General features: G+C 43.8%; 1 protein-coding gene across 1 annotated transcript; it reads left to right on the top strand.

Annotated features, from left to right (window-relative positions):
* The first annotated feature begins 2,089 nt into the window (after positions 1-2,089).
* On the top strand, positions 2,090-24,032 carry LMAN1 (lectin, mannose binding 1). Its single transcript, XM_027526388.1, has 13 exons — positions 2,090-2,352; positions 5,722-5,876; positions 5,959-6,066; positions 7,136-7,197; positions 8,164-8,263; positions 11,426-11,549; positions 13,288-13,346; positions 13,758-13,890; positions 15,492-15,685; positions 15,816-15,886; positions 18,743-18,896; positions 20,419-20,540; positions 20,834-24,032. The coding sequence occupies exons 1-13, from the start codon at positions 2,115-2,117 to the stop codon at positions 20,868-20,870; spliced, it is 1,557 nt and encodes a 518-aa protein (XP_027382189.1). The 5' UTR covers positions 2,090-2,114; the 3' UTR covers positions 20,871-24,032.
* Positions 24,033-25,478: the final 1,446 nt, after the last annotated feature.

The raw sequence follows: 25,478 nt of genomic DNA, 5'->3' as shown, positions 1-25,478 counted from the left end.
CTTATATACTATTGTACATAACTGTACTTCAACAAACATTTTTAAATAAAATAAATAATATGTACAGACCCCTCAGTGCAATTTCTGGCATATAGCAAGTATTCCTCAAGGCTTTGCCATAAAGAGTAACATCAACGTTTCTTTAACAAATACTGATTGATTCTTTATGAAAGACATAGAGTTTGTTCCCACAGAGACGAACGAATTGAAGATAAAATGATTAATCTATGAACTGAAAAGCCTGGAGAGCCTGGCGCAATGACCCACACATACTATACAGACAGGTAGTGTTTGTTCTGGCGGTTGCTGAGGTGGTAGTGAGAATGTACTTTCCTTTAGTTACATCTGGAAACTGAAGAGTGGAGAACTGTAAGTTCATACTCAACTTAAAGATTTGATTTGATTGAGCAAAAGAGATTTAATAAGAATGGGCCATGAATCTGGAGATAAGTTGGAAGGTCAATGAAAGATAAAATATTGTGGTCATGTAGTTCCAAGGGCCCGGTGGTACTCACAGGCCACATTTAGAGCTCATGAAATAAACTATTTAAATCCTACTGCTTATTCTCACCTTCCATGAACCAGGAAGCAGGTGCCCTCAGACCCGAATCAGAAGCACCTTGACCTTGGAATCCCCAGCCTCCACAACTGAGAAATAAATGTCTGTTGTTTAGATGGAGAAAAACAAACAAACAAAAAATCACACTGCTTGTTCAGATTTTTTAAAAATTCATTAAGACACATTTATGAAAAACAAAACTCTGGATGATCGTCAGTATCTTGACAATATTTTTTCGAGATAAGGAAAAGAAGGTTCCCCTTTATTTTATGTATTTATGTTTGACTGCGCCGGGTCTTCCCTGCTGCAGGGGCTTCTCTCTAGTTGCGATCAGCAGGAGCGCCTCTCTAGTCGTGCTGCACTGGCTTGGATGGCGGCTGCTCTTCCTCCTGGGCCGCAGGGCACCCGCTCAGGCGCAGTAGTTGCAGTGTAGGGGCTTAGTTTTCCTGCAGCATGTGCAGTTTTCACAGAGCAGGGATCGAACCTGTGTGTCCTGCATTTGCACGCGGATTCGTTACCACTGAGCTACCAGGGAAGACCCAAGATTCTCCTTTAAAATGCAGAACTTACTTGTTGACTCATAAAGACCAATACTATCTCAAATGTCCGGTTTATGTGGCTCCCTCCCTTCGCAGCTCGTAATCCCTCCTATCATACACTCGGTTTTATTTGAATGCATTATTGCTACGGTTTCAAAATTTGGAAAGCTTATGGAATTAGATTTTGAGAAAGGTAAAGGATGAGCGATAAATTGAGGCCTGAATCAACACCAACCAAAAGATCCTAGGTCTCTCCAGGCCCGTGGATTGCTGGTTGCCGGTTTGATATGCCCTAACACGGGCTGGTGGAGCTCAGTGGGTTAGGACCAGTAATACTCGCGATTATGCCTTGCTGCCGGAAAGACCTGTTTCTGCGAAGTTCACGTGCTGAACACCAGGAGCTGTGCAATTGGTGTCACATCAAAAGGAAGGCCTTTCTCCTAACTAACGCTGTTAGTATGGCCGGGAGTGGGGTGGGGGACGGAGGCGGGGATTGATGCTGTAGGTTCCACAGGTGTCAGGGCTCCAGAATTCTACCGGCAGGAGGCAGAGTCTCACAGGTAGGCTTCGGGTCTGCACCTACAACCCTGCACGGCACGCGGTAAGAAACTGCTGGCGTCCCTTTCCCGCCCTAGAAGACCAGAAACGTGTGCTCTGACCTCGCCGCCCGGCCCCGCCCCCCCGTAGTCCCGCCCCTTCCCGTGGTCCCGCCCCCTCCTCGTGGCCCCTCCCCATCCAGCGGACCTGCACCTTACCTCTGGTCCCGCCCCCTCCCCGCGGCCCCGCCCTTCCCTGTGGGCCCGCCCCCTCCCTGTGGCCCTGCACCCTCCCTTGGCCCCGCCCCCGCCCCACGGCCCCGCCCACCGATGCTCGGCGTCCGGCGGCCTCCCGGATCGCGGAGGCGGGGCGGGGCTCACCCTTGCCCCCGGGGCTCCGCCAATCAGCGAGCGCCCTGTTGGCCGTCCGCGGCGCCCGCCCCGCCCGCTCGCGCCGGCCGCCGTCTCCCAGAGTCCAAGATGGCGGGGTCCAGGCGGCGGGGTCCCCGGGCCGCGATGCGGCCGTTGCTCTGCGCTCTGCTGCTGTGTGTCTGCCGTTCCGCGGGCGGCGACGGCCCGGGAGGCAGCCCCGGGGCGGCGGGCGCCACGGACATCCCGTCCGCTCCGCCGCACCGCCGCTTCGAGTACAAGTACAGCTTCAAGGGGCCGCACCTGGTGCAGAGCGACGGGAGCGTGCCCTTCTGGGCCCACGCGGGCAGTAAGCGGGGCGGGCAGTGAGCCGGGAGGGCGGGCGGCCGGCTGGGGCCCCTCCGCTCCCTCCGCGCCCCGGGCGCGTGGGTCAGCCCCGATCCGCGGGCCCCCGTCCGCACCCCCTCCCCCCTCCCCTCCCCTCCTCACCCTCCTGCGGCGCTCCCTTCCGATGCCCCCCGCTCGTTGTGTTCGGTCTCGGGCTCTTCCTTTCTTACTGCGCTCACTTGAGCTCGCTTCGAGGCGTCGCGTTTCACCCCAGCGCCGCGGCTCCTGGGAGACGTCCCGCGCCCCTGTCCCCCCGCCCCGATCGGCCCCAGCCTGGACCTGCGCCCCCGCCGCCCCTCGGCCCTCCCCTGCTCCCCCACGGGGTCGGCCGCGGTTGATACTCCACTTGAGTGTCCGGTGTCCCCTGACGGCTGCAGGGATGGCCCGTGTTGGCTTTAGAGCCATCTCGGAGTCTTCATGTCAGAGGACATGCTTCTCTTAAATTTGCCTTTCTCAGGGACGTCCTGTGGTCTTTGATCTTTTCTGTTGTATTAACACATATGTCACTTATAGTTAGGCTTGTTGCTTCATAAGAAGAAGGGATGCGAGGTATTGATTGAGAACTTGAGTCTAAAAACTAGCACCGTGTACAGCTGTTGCATTTTTACTTTTTTTTTTGAGTGCGTGATTGAAATAACCTGTGCTCAGTGTTTTATTCATTTTGTGTATGTGGCACTGTTAAGCCCCGTCCGTGCTAAGAGAGCCTTGCTCCCTGCTTACGTACGTGAGAGAAAACCTATCTGTGAGAGTGCTGATGTGTCACGGCTGCCTAAAACGTGGCAGCTGGCGTCTGTAAACTGCTCAGTGACCATCAGATGCAACCTTTGAAACGAGTGGCAAATGCCTTTCTATGGGGTGAGAAGCACTGGCACTTTGAATTCCATCTTTGAGTGTCGTGAGCAGTCATTCATGTAAGGTTTGTATACATTCTTTTAGATTGTCCAGGGCTTGAAACAAGATGTTTCATTTCTAGAAAGTAATCGCTGCTTTACAAAGCACACTTTTAGGAAGAGCTATTTCCTTGAAATTAATGTGTAATTAAAAGGTAGAAATTTCAATTAGGCTTAATGACCAAGTCATTAAGTATGTCGAGGAGAGTGCAATTATTCTGTTACTCCGCAGACGTTTACTGTGTACCCGCTTCTCAAAAGCCTATCGCTGGGCATTTCGTATCAAGGTAGCCTTGTTCTTAGTAACACGGAGCTGGCGCAGGCGTCCCAAACACAAGTGTGGGGGATTTTTGTTCTTCTTGAAATGATGCTGAGTTTTTCAGTAGTGGTGATAAACGTGTTGACGTTTTTCACTTCTGCATTTCTCCATCGTCTTCTTGTTCTCGCTTTTTCTTGCACTCACACCACATACATCAGCCAATTAGGAATGTTAATCAACTGCTTAAATTAGTTACATTGACTTTCTTTACAGAACCTATAACCAACTAAGCTTTTCTGCTACAGAAGTGTCACGCAGCGTACCTGGGCGAATGAAAGTTGTATGAGTAGATTGAATTTGAAATAAGGAGTTTAGAATTTTAGCAGTGACTTTTCTGTTGACTCTGGGAATCACCGCTCTGGGTATCTCTTGCTTTCATTATCACTGTAATTTTTGCCATCTGACAGCTTTCCTTAACTCCATTGATCATTTTTTCCCTTTTCATTTTGCCCTGAGATCCATTATTTGAAACATTTTTTTCAGTAGAGAAAGTTAAGATTTAATTTATTTAATCCTAACAAATCCCCCTTACATCATCCCCAAATTAAGACCAAATCTGTGGTGTCCCTCTTTCTTAACTCTAATGTCCTTTGCACTGTCAGTACATATCCTCGGGTCCATAAGGGCAAAAATGATAACAGCAGGTCATCAGCCTTTCAAGCTCCAAGAGCTCTTTCACCTTCTTCATGCTCTGATTAGATCCCTAGTAGGTCAGGCAGGTGCTGGCTGTTTCATAGGTGAAAAACCTAATATTCAGAAGTGTAAAACTTCTTGGCAAAGGTTATGTAGCTAATGTCGGTCGGGTAGGACTCAAATCCGGCTCTTCTGGTTCTCTGTCCGGTGCCGCTTCCAAGAGGACTGCCCAGACCTTTACGTTCTGCAGGTGATGGTGGCAGATGGCGGCTAAACTTTCAAAGGGTCTCAGCTTGTCTTTCCTGTCAGCTTTCCTACCTGTAAAGAGACAGTACGGTTATGTCCCAGCGTGGATGTTAGAACGTCAGAACTGGTTAATATCCGAGAAGGTGTGCTCCAGTTGTCCAGAGTTAGACTGATAGGTGCTTTAATAATTACCTAGTCCAATAAGGTGACGCAGTGGTAAAGAATCCACCTGCCAGTGCAGGAGATGCAAGAGACATGTGTTTGATCCCTGAATGGAGAAGATCCCCCGGAGTAGAAAATGGCAACCCACTCCAGTATTCTTGCCTGGAAAATTCCATGGACCGAGGAGCCTGGTGGGCTATAGTCCATGGGGTAGCAAAGAGACACAACTGAATGACTGAGCACAGTCCAGTAATAGGAATAGCTAACATTTATTGAAATATTTATATGCACTTGTATAAGCACTTACATGCCTGTAAAGTTAGAGAAATGGAGTAACTTGCCTATGAGCAAACAGCTAGTAAGTGGATAGAGATAGAGACCATTGTGTTGGGGGTCTCTGTTCTTGCTGAAAATCTCCTGATGCTGAAGAACTGTCTGTTGACTGGAAATTCAGTTGACCCTCTCTCCAGAACAAAGCATACATGCTCAGAATTTTGCATGTAACTTTTGGGGTGTATATAAATGATTGAGCCCAGCCCCTTCATTTACAGTGAATATATGGTGAGCCCGAGAGGAAGAGAATTCTTTGCTCAAAGGCACACAGCTGAAGTGAGACTAGGAATAGGTCTCTTGATTCCTAGTGGTATGTTCTTTTCACACTGTTGGAGCTTTCTAACGTTTGTACACTGGTAAAAATACACCAAAGTTTTAGAAAAGAAAATATACACATTTCTGAGTTATTTGAAAAAGATTATCATAAGAATCAAATAGTTGATTTGCCTTTCAAGCTATAATTTCTTCCCTCCTACCCCTTGAATTTTTAGTGGTTAGTTGCAGCTTTAAGGTTTATTTGTTTGTTTTTTGCAGAGATATCACACTTTTCAAAGATAGAGGAGTATTAAAAAACCCCTAAAATTTAAAAGTTGAAATTGTCATCATGGAATTTTTCCCTAATAAAATTACTCTACAGGCAACTGAATTAAAGTTAGATCTCTTTAGGTATATATAACAGTTTGTTGATGATTCATTGAGTTTTATCTAATTATAACTTAAAGCTTTTCTTCCCTGATTGCTATTCTAGATGCTATTCCAAGTTCGGATCAAATCCGAATAGCACCATCTTTAAAAAGCCAAAGAGGATCAGTGTGGACAAAGACAAAAGCAGCCTTTGAGAACTGGGAACTGGAGGTGACGTTTCGAGTGACTGGAAGAAGTCGCATTGGAGCGGATGGCCTGGTATGGGAATTTCTGTAACTTGGAAATTTACACAGTGCCATATACTGCTAGTCTCTAAAGGTTCCCTGTTACATATTTACAGGCAGTTTGGTATACGGAGAATCAAGGCTTGGAGGGGCCTGTGTTTGGATCAGCTGATATGTGGAATGGTGTTGGAATATTTTTTGATTCTTTTGACAATGATGGAAAGGTATGGTTGTTTTCAGGACTGTTAACCCACTTTAAATGTATTTGCTAACAAAGTTAGTCTGTGAACAATATAGTTTATTTGACACTTTGGTCAGCTTTGTAGTAGAGGACTCCCTAAACTATATTTTAAGCATGATGATGAATCTTTATGTAGCTGGGAATTTATAAATGGAAAGATAGAAGTTCATGATTTTTCTTATTCCAACTTGAGGTAACAACAGAACCTTAAGTCTGAGAACTTTTCAGGACCCACCTCCCCAGGCCCCTGTTTATGCTTAATAGTTTTGAGGATCAGCCTGGGTAGTTGAGACGTAGGCGGTAAGGCCAGCAGTGTTTCAGACTGTTAGTGCTTTTTTGTGAAAGCGTGTGCATTGCCACTGTTAGCTCGCTTACTGATACCTTTTTATACATGGTAATCACTGTTTTTTGGAGAAGGCAATGGCACCCCACTCCAGCACTCTTGCCTGGAAAATCCCATGGATGGAGGAGCCTGGTAGGCTGCAGTCTATGGGGTCGCTGAGAGTTGGACATAACTGAGCGACTTCACTTTCACTTCTCACTTCCATGCATTGGAGAAGGAAATGGCAACCCACTCCAGTGTTCTTGCCTGGAGAATCCCGGGGACAGGGGAGCCTGGTGGGCTGCCGTCTGTGGGGTCGCACAGAGTCAGACATTGACTGAAGCGACTTAGCAGCAGCAGCAGCAGCAGCAATCACTGTTTTTGATCAGCCTGATTTCTCTAAAACAGTTAAGGACAAAATGTACCTATGAACTGGAAACATTAACTTGTGCCTTAGCAGCCCGAAGACCGTGATCATTGTTTCTGCTGCTGGTGTGTTGATTATCAGAGGTCATTATTAGCCATTTAAAGGAGAGCCTTAACAATGAACTCCTCCGGTGCTGGGGCCGTGTTAATTCTCCTGTTACTAAGTTCCCTTAAATCCCACACTAGTTCCATGCTCACAGTATCCTAGGATTTTAGAGGTGTTAGAGAGCTTGCAGCACACCCAAAATAGTCTATACTTCTTTAATTTAAGGCTTTAAAACAAATACATTCTCCTTATTTTTAGAAAAATAATCCTGCAATAGTGATTATAGGCAACAATGGACAAATCCATTATGACCATCAAAAGTAAGTGTATTTTTTTTTACAGTATTCCAATTTTTAGTTTCCTTTTGGAAACCTTATAAAATATTTTGTTTCAAATCTGAACATTTTCTAAATGAAAAAGGTTATTTTTTCTTGAGGTGTTTTTTGTAACTTAATGGGAAGGTCTTATTTTACTTTGATTTTGTTGTAAAGTTCCTTCTGTGGACCACCTCGATTTCAAACATAAAAATGTGTTGTCGTTAACCTGAAATTGTATAATACCTTCAAAGATTTATGAAACATTCCTGGCTGTCAGTGATGCAATAGCCATGTTTTTTCATCTTTATTCAAAGGGATCTTTAAAAAATAAAGTTTGGAGCCTTAACCAACCTAATGACTAAGCAATTTATGCCTCTTTGTTCAGTCCTGGTATTGCTGTATTGAAAAATTTTCAGTGGGTTACAAAGCTTCTGAGAGTTTAGTGTATTTATAATGTGTGTGAATTGGGCATGTACATTTTTAATTTTCACATGGTTGTGGGGGAATTACCTTTCAGCCAGTCTGTAAAATGCAAGAAAAATTACTTTCCTGCCTTAATGATGTTTAACTCTGGTAATTCCTCATGACCACCTGTTGAGCGATTTGAACTAGAGGTCCAAGGCCTCTCCCTGGTGATTCTGCTTCAGCTGATTGAGGGCAGAGTTGAGGAGCCTGCATTTTTTTAAAGCTCCGTATGTGACTCTGACTCTGCTGAGGAAGAGAATCACTGTCCCCTTGCCGGCAGCCATGCTAACATCGACTCCTCGTCCAGACTCCTGACCCGAGTCGCAGGGAGAACTCACGTGTGAACTTGGTGTCTTCTGCATAGATAGTGTCAGATATCCCAAACTTTGTCATAACTTGATATGGGTTTTGGTCTTTCTGGAAATTAATTGTTTTAAATAGTGAGTTTTTAAAATACCAAGAAACTTCCCTAAATTTCTTGTCTTCCTTTCCCTCACGCTATAGTGATGGTGCTAATCAAGCTTTATCAAGTTGCCAGAGGGACTTCCGTAATAAACCCTATCCTGTCCGGGCAAAGATTACGTATTACCAGAAAACATTGACGGTAAGTGACCAGCTCTTAGAGGCAGTCCAGTGAGCAGCGCTCCAGCGTGTCTCTTCTGTACTCTTCGTACTCTAGCGTGCTCCTCGTTCTGGTGGAGACTCAGTGCATCTAACTGCGTATTCACATCCTCATCAGCGCTGCTCTGTGAGAACAGAAGTGGCTTCACGACGTGGTTCTCGTGTCTCGTGTTGGCACGCGTGGTGTGCTGTCAGACTTGATGGTAGGTTTGCATATAGTGAGTGAATGTTCAGGCGTGCTGCTCTGCGCCTCGAGAACGGGAGTGAGACAAAGGCCATTGTCTGCAAAGAGCGTGTCTCATGGAGGCAACCGTAGGTAACACCATGCTGCGTGATAAATGCTACAACACGGATACCATTAGGGACCCAGAGGCCAGAAGCCTGTAACTCTGCCAGGAGGGAGGTAAAGGTCAGCAATAGTTTCTCAGTTGAGCTGCACCCTGAAGGAGGAGGAGAAGCCTCCCAGATCGGGTGCAGATTCCAGGCCGAGGACACGGGCCTCAGAACTGTTGAAAGATTGGAGAAAGGCCAGTGGTTGGTATGGCTGGGGGAGAGAGGAGCCGTGGAAGGTGAGGTAGGAAGCTTGGCAGTAGTGAGCCTCAGCCGCCTGGTGTAGTGTATCCTGTAAGGAGCAGGAGAGTGGAGTGAGCGGGTTCCAGTTCAGGACGATGACCGAGGCAGCGGTGGTCTTCTAATGGTGTTCGTGAGAGAAACAAGAAGCGGGAAGGTTGAGACTGACTCTTAGAGGGCTGCATCTGTGTGACTTGGTCCTTTACGTGCGGTTTCTCCCTTTTTTCCTCCCAGTTTCGTTGAGATGGAATTGACACACAGCATGGTAGGAGTTTGGAGTGTGCAGCATGATTTGACTCACACACCACGAACCGATGGGTGCAATAAGTTCAGTGAACATCCATCGTCTCATGCAGATAGAAAATGAAGCACAATAGAAAAAAATGTTTTCCTGGAAGGGTTCAGCCTGAGAGTGTTCATTTTTTTGTTACGTTAAAATTTTTTATTAGATCCTATTTCGTGCATGATTTCCAGACTGAGATAAAACTGCACGTGTTAAAAAAAATTAAGTAGTAGTGTCAGAAGAGTCTTTGCGCTGACTGCTTCGTATTCCCCTTCTGACCGCTGTGAGGTGCGACGTCAGCCTGTTCACCGTGCTTCCGTGTTGCACATCGCACCCTTAGTGCACATTTGTCTTATAACTGGGAGGTGATCTTTTTTGACTGTCTTGGTCCAGTTCTCCACCCCCACCCCCTGCCTCTGGTTTCCGAAAATCCAACGCTGTGAGTGAGTTTGTTTTTCGGGTAAAATTGACCTACAACAAACACTGTGTCAGCCTCTGGTATACAGCACAGTGGTTCGCCTTTCTGTACATTTCAGAATGGTGGCCGAGGGAAGCCTGGTTGCCTGGCGCAGTACGCAGGGGCCTGGTGATCCTGGCTGTCTCCCCGCTCTGTCTCACACCTGTGACTGTTTGGCAACTAGAGGCTCTGCCTCTTAATCTCCTGCCCTGTTCCTCTCCTCCCCAGTCCCCTCCGCTCTGGCAGCCGCCTGTTTGTTCTGTGCGCCTGTAGCTCTGCTTCTGTTTTGTTCTGTGAAATCATAAGTCCTTGTCTGTGTCTGGTTTGCCTGCATGACGCCCTCTAGGCCCATCCATGGTGTGGCAGGTGGCAAGATTTCATTCTTTCTTATGGCTGCGCGGTATTCTCTGGTATGATTCACACGTACCACATCTTTATCCATTCGTCTGTTGAGTGTTTCGGTTGCTTCTGTATCTAGTCCGTTGTAAAGAAGCTGCAGTGAACAGGAAAGAAGAAAGTGAGAGTGTTAGTCACGCATTTGTTCAGTCATGTTGGACTCTCTGTGACCCCATGGACTGTAGCCCGCCAGGCTCCTCTGTCCTTGGAATTCTCCAGGCAAGAGTACTGGAGTGGGTAGCCATTCCCTTCTCCAGGGGATCTTCCCGACCCAGGGATCAAACCCCAGGTCTCCTGCACTGCAGGCAGATTCTTTACTGTCTGAGCCATGTAGACGAATTGAGTTTGAGGTGATATTTAGGTGGACGATACCCAGCAGGCAGTTAGAATACCTAAGGTCACTGCTACCATCGTGCTTTGCTTTTCTACAGATGCCGTCAGTATCTATCTGGTCATGCAATACTTATAAGTAAAGGATAGCTTGCTTACATTTTTCTTTTCCCTAAATCATGAGCTAGCCTTGTACGCCTTTGTGTAAACTCAGAAGAAGACAGTCATTTGGGAAACTTGGTACTGGCTCAGTCTTAAATTCCAAACTGATTTGGAGACCTCAGAATAGAGGCAAGTGTCCAGCCTGCTATGACTAAGTTAGATTGTGTTCCACGGGCTTGCTACACGTTGTGCAGACTGCACAGTCTCACTGGGGACACCACTGGTCACGCGCACCAGCCCCCCAGCCCTGGCAAGTGCAGACCCACACTTGAGTCCACAGATCCCCAGGGAGGCCGCCTGTACAGCCCGACACAGAGGCCGTCAGCCCTGCCAGCAGTTCCCGAAACAATAATAATCCTGCAACATAAATACCCGCAGAAGAGTTCCATAGTCAGATGAGGTTGGTAGGACTGTGCATACAAGCAGAGTCAAGATTCTAGGAAGTCCTGGAATAAAGAAGCCTCTGTTAAGCCGCTCATTCTTTAGGCTCACTGGACCATGGGGTGCTCTTTCCACCTAGCGTCTGTGAATGTCTGTGGAGCCAGCGTTTGGAAGAATCCATTTGAGAGAGCCTTGCTGGGACACCGCTGTGGCTTGGTGGTCCCAGCCCTCATCTGCTGTCGCTTGCTGTGACACGCCCCCGTCCTCTACCTGGCAGAGGCATGCTCCTTCTACTAGTTCAAGGTTTCTTTCCGTGATGATCTGCCTTTCTGAAACTCTTTAAGTGTTTTTTTTCTCTAGTGCTTATTTTTTCTTCCAATTTTATTGAAATGTAATTCACATGCAACACTGTAGAAGTTTAAGGTATACAGCGTTACAATTTGAAGCTGATGGCCCTTTGACAGTTATTAGACCAGGTACAAAGATCAAATCGCCGTAAACCGACTGCATGAGATTCATTTTACAAGGTCTTTGTAAAAGCTCTAACGCGCAGTGTGTCTTTCTAGGTAATGATCAATAACGGCTTCACACCAGATAAAAATGATTATGAATTTTGCGCCAAAGTGGAAAATATGATCATCCCCGCCCAGGGGCATTTTGGAATATCTGCTGCCACTGGAGGTCTTGCAGGTAAAGCCTCGCCGTCTTCTAACATTCAGAGGTTATGAACTGATTCTTACTAGGAATCCTATACTTTGGAAATGGGTAGCTTTGTTTACTTTTAACCTTTTGAGACAAGTTACAACCTTCCCATGATCAGTGGGGCCAGGCCTTTGGTCTCTTGGGGCTGCTCATCCTGTAGGCTTACAGTTGGCTGGGGTCTACACACGATTATGTCCATCAGAGTACCAGTCTGGGTGCGGTATTTTATAGTGAAGGAGACATATTTAAAAGGTTGATTGCCGAGTGTTTTAGGACTCTGAGAGTTGTCACAGCACATGTAAATGAATTTATAGCCTGAGGAAATATCACTGGAGACTGAACTTTAAAGATGTACTCATCATATCTTTTTCATATGTGGTGATAAATGAATTTATTGATGGATGTTAATAGCATCTTGTGTTTGTACTGTATAATAGTCTTATTATTTCCAAATATGTGAATTTTTCATTTCAACAGCACCGGGAGGGAGACAGAGAGGCTAGATCATATTTACTCTATTTTTAGGTGGCTTTGCCAAATCTTGGATTAAAGGGCTTTCTAAAGATCACGTGGCCAATAAATCAGACCCAGGCAGGAGTTGGTCTGGGTTTCTGTCCCCTTGGGTCCAGTGCTCTATTAACACTGCCTGACTTCTCCTAACGTTACCTAACCCTGTGGTGTTTCAGTTTTCTCTTTAATCTGGCTATGTATCTAGATCTCCGTAAAAGTAGCAGAAAGCAAGCACCCTGTGGTGTTTCAGTTTTCTCTTTAATCTGGCTATGTATCTAGATCTCCGTAAAAGTAGCAGAAAGCAAAGAGATTGCCGCAGTTGAGAGCCGTGTCTGGTTTGTGGGTGTGAGGCTAGCCAGGATGAGTATGATAGTTCCACACTAAGGAGTTTGATCTCTTGGCTGTTTTTAGCTCAGCCAGCTTGAAACGAATGAGTTCAGGTTAAATAAAATTGCTAGTATGTGCTGTATGAGGGAAACAGATACAAAAGAAGTACGGAAGAGTAGCTGTATTACCTAATTGAAATGCTTTGGTAGTGAAGGGGGTGCTGTTAGTAACACCAGGACGACACAGGTAAATCGGGGCTCCCAGTAAGCCAGGACAGAGCGCTGTCGGGTTTAAAACACGTAAGTAAGGCTAGGGTGGCGAGTGTAAGAAAGGCTCAGAAACAGATGGGAACAGGAAATACCTGGAAGACAGGCTTCTGGCTCATGTGACTGGGACGCAGTCCGTGACGGAGCTTTGTGGAAGGATGAAGGAGGGTCGTGGTGCCAGGAGTATGTGACTGGGGCGCAGTCCCTGACGGAGCTTTGTGGAAGGATGAAGGAGGGTCGTGGTGCCGGGAGTATGTGACTGGGGCGCAGTCCGTGACGGAGCTTTGTGGAAGGATGAAGGAGGGTCGTGGTACCAGGAGTAGAGTCTGTGCTTGTTTTGACACTTGTCTGTTTGGTCTTCCCTTTATCAGGTATTAATCATCCATAACACGTTAAATGCAGCTAAGTGTTCTGGTTTAGGATTTAAGAAAGTAAATTCTTGTTTAGTTCTAATGTAAGTCTTTCAGATGAACTTTTGTCGCTGAGTTCACAAAGCACCATTGCCTTTATGAAATTAGAGCTAATTTTCAGTATTCTAAAGTAAGAGATGTCTATAAATTCACAACCATAAAAATGATCAACTATGGAACTTTTTCAGTTTGTTTTTTTTCTTTAATTTGTAGACGACCATGATGTTCTTTCTTTTCTGACTTTCCAATTGACTGAGCCTGGGAAGGAGCCAGTGAGTATACTTATTTTTCTCAGAAAGCTTATTTGTAATTTACTGGTGTTGCCTCATAGCTGAAAACTTGAGAAGATTAAGTCAGGTTCAGATCTTGTCTCCTAATGATAGCTGTTACGGCCTCTTCAAGTTGTTCAACGTCCATTCATGCCTTTCCTTCACTAGTAAAACTGAGACGCTTGTGCTGGCCACCTTGACGTTGTAAGCATCAAAGGCAGCGCACTTCTGGCAAGCACTCAGTAAATGGTAGTGGCTATTGTTATTTTTTGTCATAATATTAATAGCAAGAATACATTAACTTTTCAGCTAGTGGTGGAGTAGTTAATATGAGAAAAAGGAACATATATCGAGGCTTATTACTTTCTTACTAATTTTTTTTTTTTAATGATCTATTCTTAAACTCCACATAAGCCTACAGTTGATAAAGAAATTTCTGAAAAAGAGAAAGAAAAGTACCAGGAGGAATTTGAGCACTTTCAACAAGAGCTGGACAAAAAAAAAGAGGAATTCCAGAAGGACCACCCCGACCTTCAAGGGCACCCTAGTAAGTTGGAGCCGGGCCGTCCTCTGGTGCAGCGATGGTCGCGGCCCTTTTGAGTCCCCAGCGCTTCATTCGTCTTACCTTTGCCACTTATCTGTCACACTCCAAGTACTTCCTGGAAATGATTTTTAAACCAGTCTTCAGTCTCTAAAGGGCTTGGAGATCGATGCTTTTACCCGGAAGAGTGTCAGTTAGAGAAGCGGGCAGCTGGGAGTGCTGGGTGACGGGACGAACAGGGAGCCCTTGGGCCACAGGCTCCCCACAGGCACCCTGTGTCCCTGCGCCCCCAGACGGCAGCCGTGCTGGGGTAGCAGTCGAGACTCATAGATGCTTGTTGGATGGAATTGTCCAGGGTTGGTTTCTTTCCTTTTTAGTGGCACACACTTACCTTAGTTGATAACAAAGCTAGTACTTGAAAACTGTCGAGACTTGGGAGAGTAATGTGAAGTGATTATCTCCTCTTATTACTCAGACAGAATTCTGGGCATTAAACGTTGAAAATTTTGAAATACTAGTTTAAGCTAGTGTAACTGAGAACTTATATGGGCTCCATGTCACGAACAAGATAAGGCCAAGTAGAATGACTCTGTGATCTGCTAACTTTTATGATCTCAGGTCCCCATCAGCACAGATGATCAAGGCTGTGTGTAATAAGGGCTTCCCTGATGGCTCAGCAGTAAAGAATCTGCCTGCCAGTGCAGGAGATTCGAGTTTGATCCCTGAGTGGGGAAGATCCCCTGGAGCAGGAAATGGCAACCCGCTCTAGTCTTCTTGTCTGGTAAATCCTATCGACAAAGGAGCCTGGTGGGCTGCAGTTCACAGGGTCAGAAAGAGTCCATCATGGCTTAGTGACTGAGCACACACACTTGATAAAGCCTGGGGCTGGCTTTTGAACTAAGTAGTGTGTTAATCTAAATGATTAACAGTGTTATTCAGATTTAATGATAAAATGAAAAATAAATTTTATTTTTTCCTTGGATTTGTTTTAAACATCACATATGATTTGTAAGTATATCCTGAAGCTTATTGTAGTAAGTGTTTGAATAAAAGTATCTGAATTCAGTGTGGTTAGAAATAAAAGGAAAAGTAAAACTGCTTTCAACTCTGTTTCTTAGTCTTTTATGTGAGTAAAATGCACAGATTTTAAGAGAATAGTTTGATAAATTGTGACAAATTTTAACCATCACTCAGATGATTGTATAGAATGTTTTTATTGCCCCAGATCAAGTCAGCCCCCTTCCCACAGAGACAGCCACTATGCTGATTCCTATTAAAAAATTAGATTCATTCTGCCAGCCTGTAAATAGATTCGTTCTGTAAATAGAATCACACAGTCTATTTAAAAGAGAAAATAATTTTTAGGTGAACAAATTCAGACCTAAGTTATAAATATTCAGCCACCAGAGATGACGAAAACAATTAGTAGTTGAATCACGACTGAATCAATTGCATGCACGTTTGTAACACTGGAAGGATCATGCCACGGTGTTGGCAATAGCCTTCGTTTAGTGGAGGTTGGTGCTTTGGTCACTTACAGGAATTCGAAAGCCACATATGTGTGGGTGAGTCTAACAATGCCTTGTGATCTGTGATCACCTTTTCAGCGGATGAAATGTTCGAGAGCGTGGGAGACCGTGAGCTGAGACAGGTCTTCGAAGGACAGAATCGTATTCACCTTGAAATCAAGCAGCTGAACCGACAGTTAGATATGATTCTCGATGAACAGAGAAGATACGTCTCTTCCCTGACGGAGGAGATCTCTAAGAGAGGAGCTGGAGCCCCAGGGCAGCAGGGGCAGGTGAGCTTGCGAGGTCCGTGGATGTGCCTGCGGCAGGGAAGGAAGCAGGAGCCATGTCTGGGTGTTAGGCGGTGTGCTCTGTGGAGTGGGGACTCTCGGGCTGGCTGGTCATCTTTTGTTTTTCCTCCAGACCTTTCAACAAGAACTGGATACTGTTGTGAACACTCAGCATGAGATTCTGAGACAAGTAAACGAAATGAAGTAAGTACACTAAAGTCCCGTCTGAGTACATGAGACACCTTTATCCTAAACTCGTGGCTCCTCTAGACATGAAGGCATGTCACTACTGCAAGATTCCTCCATGGGTAAGAATCACATTCTGGGTTATTTCTAAATAGGGTAGGTCCAAATTTTTTCATTGTTCCCAGCTAGAAGAGAAAGCTTTAGCATTTTTAAGCGGGGGGGAAATGTTAGTTGTTTGACAGCATTTGTGCATTTGTAAAATAAGAACTTCCCAGGTGGCTCAGTGGTAAAGAATCTGCCTGCCAGTGCAGGAGACACAGGTTTGATCCCTGGGTCGGGAAGATCCCCTGGAGAAGGAAATGGCAACCCACTGCAGTGTTCTTGCCTGGAGAATCCCATGGACAGAGGAGCCTGGCGGGCTACAGTCCTTGGGGTCACAAAAGAGGCGGACAGGACTTAGCAACTAAACAACAAAATGTAAAAAGAATGTAGGTAACACGTAACAGTGCTGTGGAAAAGAACTAGAGGAATAAGGGGCGTAGTATCGTAGGGCTGTAAGACAAGCATACCTGATGCAGGAATATCATGGGGCTGTAAGACAAGCATACCTGATGCAGGAACTCCTTTGTGACGGAATGAAGCCATTCTGAAGGAAGTGTGTTACAGTGAGTGCCTCTTTTTCACTCTGTATTGTACTGTGAGAGAGACCGTGTCCTTGTAACACTGAATGGTAGGGTTTTTAAAAGGATTCACTTAGATGATTAACAGCATTCAATGCCTGAAGCAGAAAAACAGCCAGCATGCCACGTGTCATAAGCTAACACGTTAGAGAACTGTCCCAACCAGTACAACCCTTGGCAGACTAGAGTGTTAAGGTGAGTTCTTCCGGACTGGAAAATTCAACTGAACGAGGTTAAGCAGAGGGTGATAGCATTTAACACCTAGAAATTAAAGCTAACTGCAAATTTGTATTTCTTTCAGTTGTACTGTTTGGTAGTTTTGAAAAATCTTCAAGTTTTTTGAACTCATGATTGAAACATGTACGATGCTAAATGAAGAGTTAAATTATTTTAGAAATAGAAACCAGATCAGTATAACATTTTTTAAAATGTTTTGATCTAATCTTAGGCATTGTGGAAAATAAGGGACATACATCCGTCATATAGATCCCATGTATCCCTCACTTAACTTCCTGATGTTATCATGTGTGTAGCCACAGTACGATTGTCAGAATAAAGAAGTTGACGTTGGTTCAGTTCTACTAACTGAACTAACGATCCTACTCAGATTTCACCAGTTTTCTACCAACGTCTTTTCATTCGAAGATCCTGTCCAGGATTGCACGTTGCATTTAGTTATTTCTCTTTTGACCTCTGCAGTCTGAAATAGTTTATCTCTCCTTGTCTTTTATGACCATGGCAGTTTCCAAGAGCATTGATCAGTTCTTTGGACCGTTTGGTTCCTCGATTTGGGTTTGTCTGATACTTCTCGTGGTCGGATGGAAGTTCTGCACTTCTAACAAGGATGCAGCAGTGCATCACATCCATGGTGTTGATGTCTTGCTCCTGGGGATGTTGGCTGTGGTCGTTTGGATATTGTAGTTTCTTCCCAGTTTCCCTTGGTGGTTAATAAATATATATTTGGGGATAGATACTTTGAGTATATTTGTATCCCTTATACTCCCTTTTGTATTAAGAAACCACGAGATTATCCAGATACTTTGGATTTTGGTTGGACTGAACCAAACACTGCAGGGCTGATTTTAGCCTCCCTGCTTTCTCTGCTTGAGCGTTCTTTCTCCAGCGAGGAGTGACCTGGCTCTTATCTGCAGCGTATTTACTTACTGGCTCAGTTTTAGCGCGTGCACAAAGTACATATAAAGTGACTGCAAATTATTAAACCATGTCCCTGTAAGAAACACACTTACTGATGGATTTATATAATGCTCCTTTCGCCTCTCGTCTTATAGTATTTGAAGCTCATGTACAGTTTACTCAGACTCATGTCGGTCGAGTTGGTGAGGCCATCCAACCATCTCATCCTCTGTCGTCCCCTCCTCCTCCCGCCTTCAATCTTTCCCAGTATCAGAGTCTTTTCCAATGAGTCAGCTCTTCGCATCACGTGGCCAAAGTATTGATGTTTCAGCTTCAGCATCAGTCCTTGCAGTGAATATTCAGGGTTGATTTCCTTTAGGATGGACTGGTTTGATCTCCTTTCTGTCCAGGAGACTCTCAAGAGTCTTCTCCAATACCACAGTTCAAATTCTTCAGTGCTCAGCCTTCTTTTTGGTCCAACTCTTACATTTGTACATGACTGCCGGAAAAATCATAGCTTTGACTATACTCACCTTTGTCGGCAAAGTAATGTCTCTCCTTTTTAATACACTGTCTCGGTTGGTCATAGCTTTCCTTCCAAGGAGCAAGTGTCTTTTAATTTCATGCTTGCAGTCACCATCTGCAGTGATTTTGAAGCCCAAGAAAATAAAAGTCTGTCATTGTTTCCGCTTCCCCTTCTGTCTTCCATGAAGTGACGGGACCGGATGCCGTCGTCTTAGTTTTAAATGTTGAGCGTTTTCACTCTCCTCTTCCACCTTCAGGAGGCGCTTTTAGTTCCTCTTCACTTGCATTTGTAGGATTGGTTTTAACACAAATTATTTAGTATTCTCTGTGCTTAGACAGCCTTTAGTAAAAGATGAAGGCATAATAATGTAGTTTTTAGAAGTTATTTTCCAATTTTGAGGACAGTTTTTTAAAATACTTGTTTTGTTTTGTTTTTAAATGATCTGTTGCATTGAGTGTAGAAATGTATCTACCCCTTTGACGTCTGTGACATCCTGCTAGTGATTCTGCTGTCTAAAGCGACTTTCTGTCTCAGGAACTCCATGAGTGAAACTGTCAGACTGGTGAGTGGCATCGCGCACCCTGGGCCGGCGGCGGGCGTGTACGAGACCACCCAGCACTTCAACGACATCAAGGAGCACCTGCACATCGTGAAGCGAGACATCGACAGCTTAGCACAGCGAAGCATGGTCGGCTCTCCTTCCTGCTCGCCTGTGACTAGTTACCGCGGTCTGCTTTTAGCGAGGACAAACACATGCTACTCAAAATATTTTAACTTTTAGACTGATGCCAGTGCTCACTTTTACTATTCGGGGTAGAATGACTCCATTATGACCCAGATGTCTACGTGTTCCGCATCACACTTCCATCACCTACTGAATAGAATTGTTTAAAAAGATAAATTTGCTGTTCCAGTTACTGGGGTCATCACAACCTCAGACTTTTTTCTTTCTACAAGTTCTCTTTTAAAAAACATGTCTCTGGTTTTCAGTAACGATACCCTTAGACAGCTTTGAAGACGGTAGGTGTTTCTTGACACACCTGTTGGTGAGACAGACAGGCACTGAATATTTCATGTCTCTCCAGGCTGTTCAGGAAGCACAGATCTGAAACTGGCTGACTTATAGCAGCTGTTTTTAGGCAAGGTTTTTCCTTTCTCCAGCTACTTCCCTGTTTTACTTGGTTCATTTTTTTCAGTTTTGTTTTGTTTTCTTTGCTTTTTGGGGGTTTTTTCTTTTCTTTTCTTTAGTGTAAGTGCCACCTACGTTTTTGGAGAGAGGCAGTAAATATTAAAGATAGGTAGCATATTTTTGAAGTTTAACATGCATCAGAGACAATATTAGGAAACAGGCCTCTGGAACTTTTACATTTTTTCTTATTGACTGGATTTGAAAACCCTTGTGAAATCCACAAACGCTTATAGCATTTGCCTCTTCCCCTTCCAGTTTTTTAAACATGGTTCAGTCGTTTTCTCATTGACCATTTTACCTCCCACCCAGAGCATTGTCATCTACTCCTAAATTCCGTTTGAGGTTATTTCCCCCCAGCTTCCGCTTTTGTTGCAACGGCCAGGCTAATGCTGTGGGTGATACGTACCCTGTGCAGAGCCTTGTCCTGCAGGTGTGAACGTGTTGAGAACAACTAATCTTAGAAGCAGTTTTGTCTGGTTACCTTGATGAAATCTTTGTCCCTGGATTTTAATTTTTGATACTTGCGTATAATAGAAGGAATACTCGTGTAAATGGAAAAAGAAATGTTTTCCCGAAAAACTAATCAGTGATGTTGAACGTTAGGAGGTCGGGGTGGATGAGAGCTGAGAAAGGCCCGTTCTCTATTGGGCAGCCGTGCTCAGTTGTCTGAACTTGAAGCCCCCCGACAGCAGTGGGGCTGCCGTGGGTAGTCACTGCAGCCGGGATGATGGGGGTGTCCTGGGGTGGGCTCCGTGACCCCCGGGGACACTGACCTCATGGTCACTGAGATGGGGGAGGAGCCGGACGGCGGGAGGTCAGTGACGGAGGGCGCAAGAGGGGAGGCCTCCCCTGTCACCTGCTCTTTCAGAAAGTTTGGTTGTGAAAATGAAGAAGATGTTTATGGGGTGAATACATGAAAGTATTAGAGTTTATACCAAGAGTTTTATAAAGATTTCACATTTATTTCCTTTTCTGAAATAGTGGTTTGACCGATTACAATAGAATTTCTTTTTCCTCATAGCCATCAAACGAAAGACCGAAGTGCCCAGAACTACCACCATTCCCATCGTGTTTATCTACAGTGCACTTCGTTATATTCGTCGTGGTACAGACGGTGTTATTTATCGGTTATATCATGTATAGGTAAGTGTCTGAAATTTGATCCAACATTTTTCTGTATTTGTTTAATTTGAAATATTCAGTAAGTTATCTATTATCTGTAATGGAACTTTGAATACCTATAAAATTAGGATCATACAAAGCGAATGTTATGTCTAGAATATTTCCGTTCGCGTGGGTATGCATGTGTAGGACATGTGTATCTTCATGTATTTCACACTTGAAAAGTTATTTTTAATTTTAAGCAGTACTGTTTCGTTCCACTGTAAAGTGTACAGAACTTCACAGGTGTTTTTTTTTTTTCTCTTTTTCCTTAGGACTCAGCAAGAAGCAGCTGCCAAAAAATTCTTTTGACCACCATTTTCATGTGTACATCATGTATGTATGTACAAAATGTCTTTTTGAGGGAATTTAAGTATTTAAATTGCTTTTTAGTCTAAATTATTTTGTATAAAATAACTGTTTAAACATTGACTTAAGAATAAACCTTAAAGACAACCACATGTAAATTTGTGCATAGTACATAAATCTATTTAAATTTCAGTGAATTTCTGGCCAGTAGAATACAGCCACTGCACAGAATATTGATAAATCAGAGGGTTAAAAAACAGAAAGGGGGAACCCCCATCTATGAAAGTAGCCCGTAAGTCTCTAGTGTTGGAGGTTTCTGTCTTTAGCATAAATGCCCTCGCCCTCCTGCCCCCAAAGTATGAGGTCTGAGAGCTACCCATCATGTTTATTTTGTAACCAAGGTCTTTTTTTTAAGAGGCCAGAATTTCCTGTTCCAAGACTCAGTGCTGCAGTCCTTAAATCTAATACAGCTCCCTTTGAAATCAAAAAATATTTTGTCTGAGTGTTAGGATCTGGGTAATAGGATTCAGAATGTTTATTAAAGCATTTTTTCCCCTTCTGATCATCAGTGATATATTTCACTTTTAAAGGAAATTTGGGGGGAGAATTAAGAGCTGCTGTTTGCCTGAAAAACCATTTAGGTGGGAACATTCCTCTGATGATGGTTTTTATGGGTCTTTTACCTGGTGAGGTGTTCATTTCATGATTGCTCATATTCTTGAATGTCTGTGTTCCAGTGGAGTCAGTTCAAAATTACGAAACTCAGTCTGCCTCCGTATCTCTAAACCCACCTCGGATGGCGCGTGCTGAGGACACTTGAAGGCCACAGCACCTGCCCCTGCCTTCAGGCTGAATCGCCCCACGCAGCGTGGCGTCGGTGGCACTGCGTGTTAGTCGCGAGAAGGCAGGAGCAGCAGCAGTGTTAAGGTTTCTGAAAGCAAAATCTGAAAAATAGTGTTATTACTTCTGATTTCTTTGTTTTAATGCCAGAACTAGGGGTATTGTGAAGCACGTGTTAGTAAGCGTAACCTTGAATTGTCAGGCTGGAAGGAGTTGCTGTAGTCTGTACATAGTTCTAGGTATTATAGAGACTGTCTGTAAATGACATTTAATTTAGTTTTCATAGCTGATGTAGACTTCAAAATACTCTTACATTCCCTTGTCTAGCTAGCTAAAATGATGCCTTTCATTTGTCATAGCACTGAAAGTAGTGCTGTTTAATTCTTCACAGCTTTCAGAAATTTGCTCTGAGTTGTTATTTGCTGATTGGACTGCCTGCCTAAAACCCATACAGAGACTCTGAAGAAGTCTGCATTAGAGCAGTAGCTAACTAGTACTGCATATGCAGACAGTCCTAGCATTGCTTTTTACAAAGCATTTATCCCAGAACACTGAACAAGAATATTCTATTGATGACTCACACACTTAGGACCACTTCAACATAGAACTGCTCCACAGGTTTTTTTTTTCTTGTAGTGTTAACATGTTGAAATTCATATTTCAGAGACATCATCATGACAGAATTTACTCTTATTCCATGAAAAAAAATTAATACTTTCAGAAGAATGTTTCAGTTGTAGACTGTGAGACTTGGAAATCCTCTTGAGATGAAAAAGCTGCAGAATATCCAGTATTATAAAAATGCAGAGCCACGTGTGCCTGAACTTAAAGGAATATTAGATCTATGCAGTGTACATTTTCCAGGCTAAATTTCAAGAGGAATTGTTGCGATCATTTCTAATGCAAGTGAAGACAGCTAGGACAAAAGAGCATACGCGTGAATCTTTGTTTCTTTCTTACTAATTTAATTTGCTAAAAAAAAAAAATCACTCAGTAAGACGGTTCATACAAGTTATTATTGTTGGAAATTTGGTTTGTTTTCCTCAAAGTCACTGACTTCAAGTAGTTCATTTCTGTTTTTTAAAAAAAGGTGTTTGCTATGTGGGAAAATCAATCACTGCCAGGATTCTCTCATTTCTGTACTGTTTTATAGAATTGAATTTTAACTTTTCTCACACCAGCAAGTATTTTACAGGTGCCTTGGATTAAAACAAAGTCGATTTTACAATTTTACTGTAAATCTTTGTGCTTCTGCCACTTTAAAAAAGAAATGCAATTGTATGATGGTTAATACTCTTATTTAATCTGCCTTTTGCGTTCTGAGTGTTTGAATGTTTTATTCGGCCTGAACTTTCACTGTGAGGGCACGGTATTCTGTCACATAGTAAAGAGACATCAGTGTTTCTCAGAGTGAGGTCTGTGAGCCCTCTGAGTCCTGGAGCGCTTGTGAAGAACGCAGATGCCGGAGCGCCATTCCCCACCACCTGCATCAGAACTCCGCAGTGGGAGCTGCAGAGAATCGTTTTCGGCAGGTGACTCTGAGCGCACTACTGTTTAACAACCACTGAGACGAGGAGGGGTGAAAGAAACACAGGTTTGTGTAGTTTTACAGCTGAGCTGAGAGCTAACGTAACATTTTCATCGTCAGCGACATTAGCAAATGTGCACTGATTCTTTATACTTAGAACGTATTACTTAACGTTCTTTTCACCGAAACGCTTGGTTTATCAGCAGCTACAAACTAAACCCAGGTTGCCGCCTGTGGCTCGCGGTACTTTGGTTGACGGTTCTTACAAATCATCTTCAGATCATGGTCGAGCCATGGAAACCCCCATCTTCGCGTCTGCCTGCTAGAGCGTTTGCTTTTCCTGATTGTGGTTTTTGTGACATTTTCTCTCAGACAGTTGTACTTTTTGATAACTTGGGGAAAACAAAAATTACTTGAATAAGAGATTGCCTGACCCGCTGCATCGCAGGGACACAGTCTTTGTAAAGAACGTAAATGACAGTTGTGAATATTAAGATGTGATTATCTTTTTCCTGTCCATGTGCTCATTGCAGGGAGATAGTGAACAAATGATTATACTGGGGATTTTTTTATTTATAAGATCTAATGTAAAATCACCACTTGCAACTTTTTAGATCTGTATGTTGCCTGTTTAATATATTCTTTTAACATTTAAAAGGGTTTTCTATCCATTGTTAAATTCAGTTAGGTGACATTTCGTCGTGTGTTTTTTTTCCTGATTGTTAATTTGATGCTAGCTGGAATTCAAAAGATGACATTGACCTTATTCAAATAAAGAAATATTTTAGTAAACTTAACTTTTTCCTTCATTGGTCTCAGATAATCAGTTATTTCCCAAGTAGGTTATTTCCCAAGAAGGCCCTGATCTGTGATAGTATTTCATGTGTCCTGTGCTTTGCGTTCTGCCCTAGGTGGCACCACCTGCAGAGTCGATACACGGAAGCATAAAAAGAGAATTAAAAACTACTACGGATAAATGCTTATCCTTGCTGGTAATGAAAAATGCAAAATATTAAAACAGTACATTTGATATTTTTATCTTCAGTAACCAAATACTGGTAAAAGTGTGGCTAGAACTTTTAGTCATTACTAATGGGAGTCTTTTTAAAAAATCTCTTCTTCTTTTTGGTAAGTAACATTTAACCAAGTAATTCCAATTCTGAACTATGAAAAAAGAAAGAATAGAGCTTTAGTGTCAGACAAATCTGGGTTTAAAATCTTGGCTTTGCCACTTCCTAAAGATGGCCTTCGTTTTCCTCATAATACTCTCTCAGGGTTGGCAGCTTGTAAAAGGTGGTCTTTATAAGTGGTTTCAGAAAATGGAAACTGAGGTAATGGCCCTTAGAGAAAAGGGCTTCCCTGGCGGCTCAGCTGGTACAGCATCCACCTGCAATGTGGGAGACCTGGGTTTGATCCCTGGGTTGGGAATATCCCCTGGAGAAGGGAAAGGTTACCCACTCCAGTATTCTGACCTGAATCCCATGGGGAGGGAGTCCATGGGGTCGCAAAGAGTCAGACACGACTGAGCGACTTTCACTTTCAGCGTAAAAGAAACTAGATGGGTTTGAGTTCATGTTGATGTTTGGCAGAAACCAACACAATTTGTAAAGCAGTTATCCTTCAATTTTAAAAAATTAATTAAAAAAAAGAAATTACGTAGCTTTGAAAGAAATCAGAGGAAACCAAAACCTAGGCAGTGAGCCTGCCTGGGGCGAGGTGGTGGGAGCTAGACACTGTTGGGCACTGGGGCCGTGCCATCGTAAAGATGTAGGGTTTTATTCAGAACGATGAGGAGGCTTTGGAAGGTTAACAGCTAGTTTTCCCTTTTCACCTGGGGTGTTTATTTTCCCTTTCTGGAAGATTCCACCGGGTGGCCAAGTAGAAAGGCCATTGGAATAAACTGAATAAAAAGTTTTAAAGACACGGTGCTCTTTTCAATGGAATTACCTTATGGGAAGGCAGTGAAAGGTCTGATTTCATAAGCAGTCCCAGGGAGTGTTCGCTTGTCACCCTGGTGTAGTCATCACCCCGGAGTTTCTGTGATGCCCAGCACCATCCCCCGCTCTTCACACACACACAAAGCACTGCTCAGGGAGGAGCAGCTTCACAGACTGGCTTTGGAGTTCAGAACCGAGACCCTCACTGTTCAGATCTCCTAATTCCTAGTAAAATGCAATTGTAATTGTCTTATAATAAAGCGAATAATTTAACAGAATAACTTATAGATTTTTATCCTTATTGTT

The sequence above is a fragment of the Bos indicus x Bos taurus genome, chromosome 24 (genome assembly GCF_003369695.1).
Source record: "Bos indicus x Bos taurus breed Angus x Brahman F1 hybrid chromosome 24, Bos_hybrid_MaternalHap_v2.0, whole genome shotgun sequence".
Taxonomy (NCBI): domain Eukaryota; kingdom Metazoa; phylum Chordata; class Mammalia; order Artiodactyla; family Bovidae; genus Bos; species Bos indicus x Bos taurus.
This window is presented reverse-complemented; position numbering and strand designations above follow the sequence as displayed.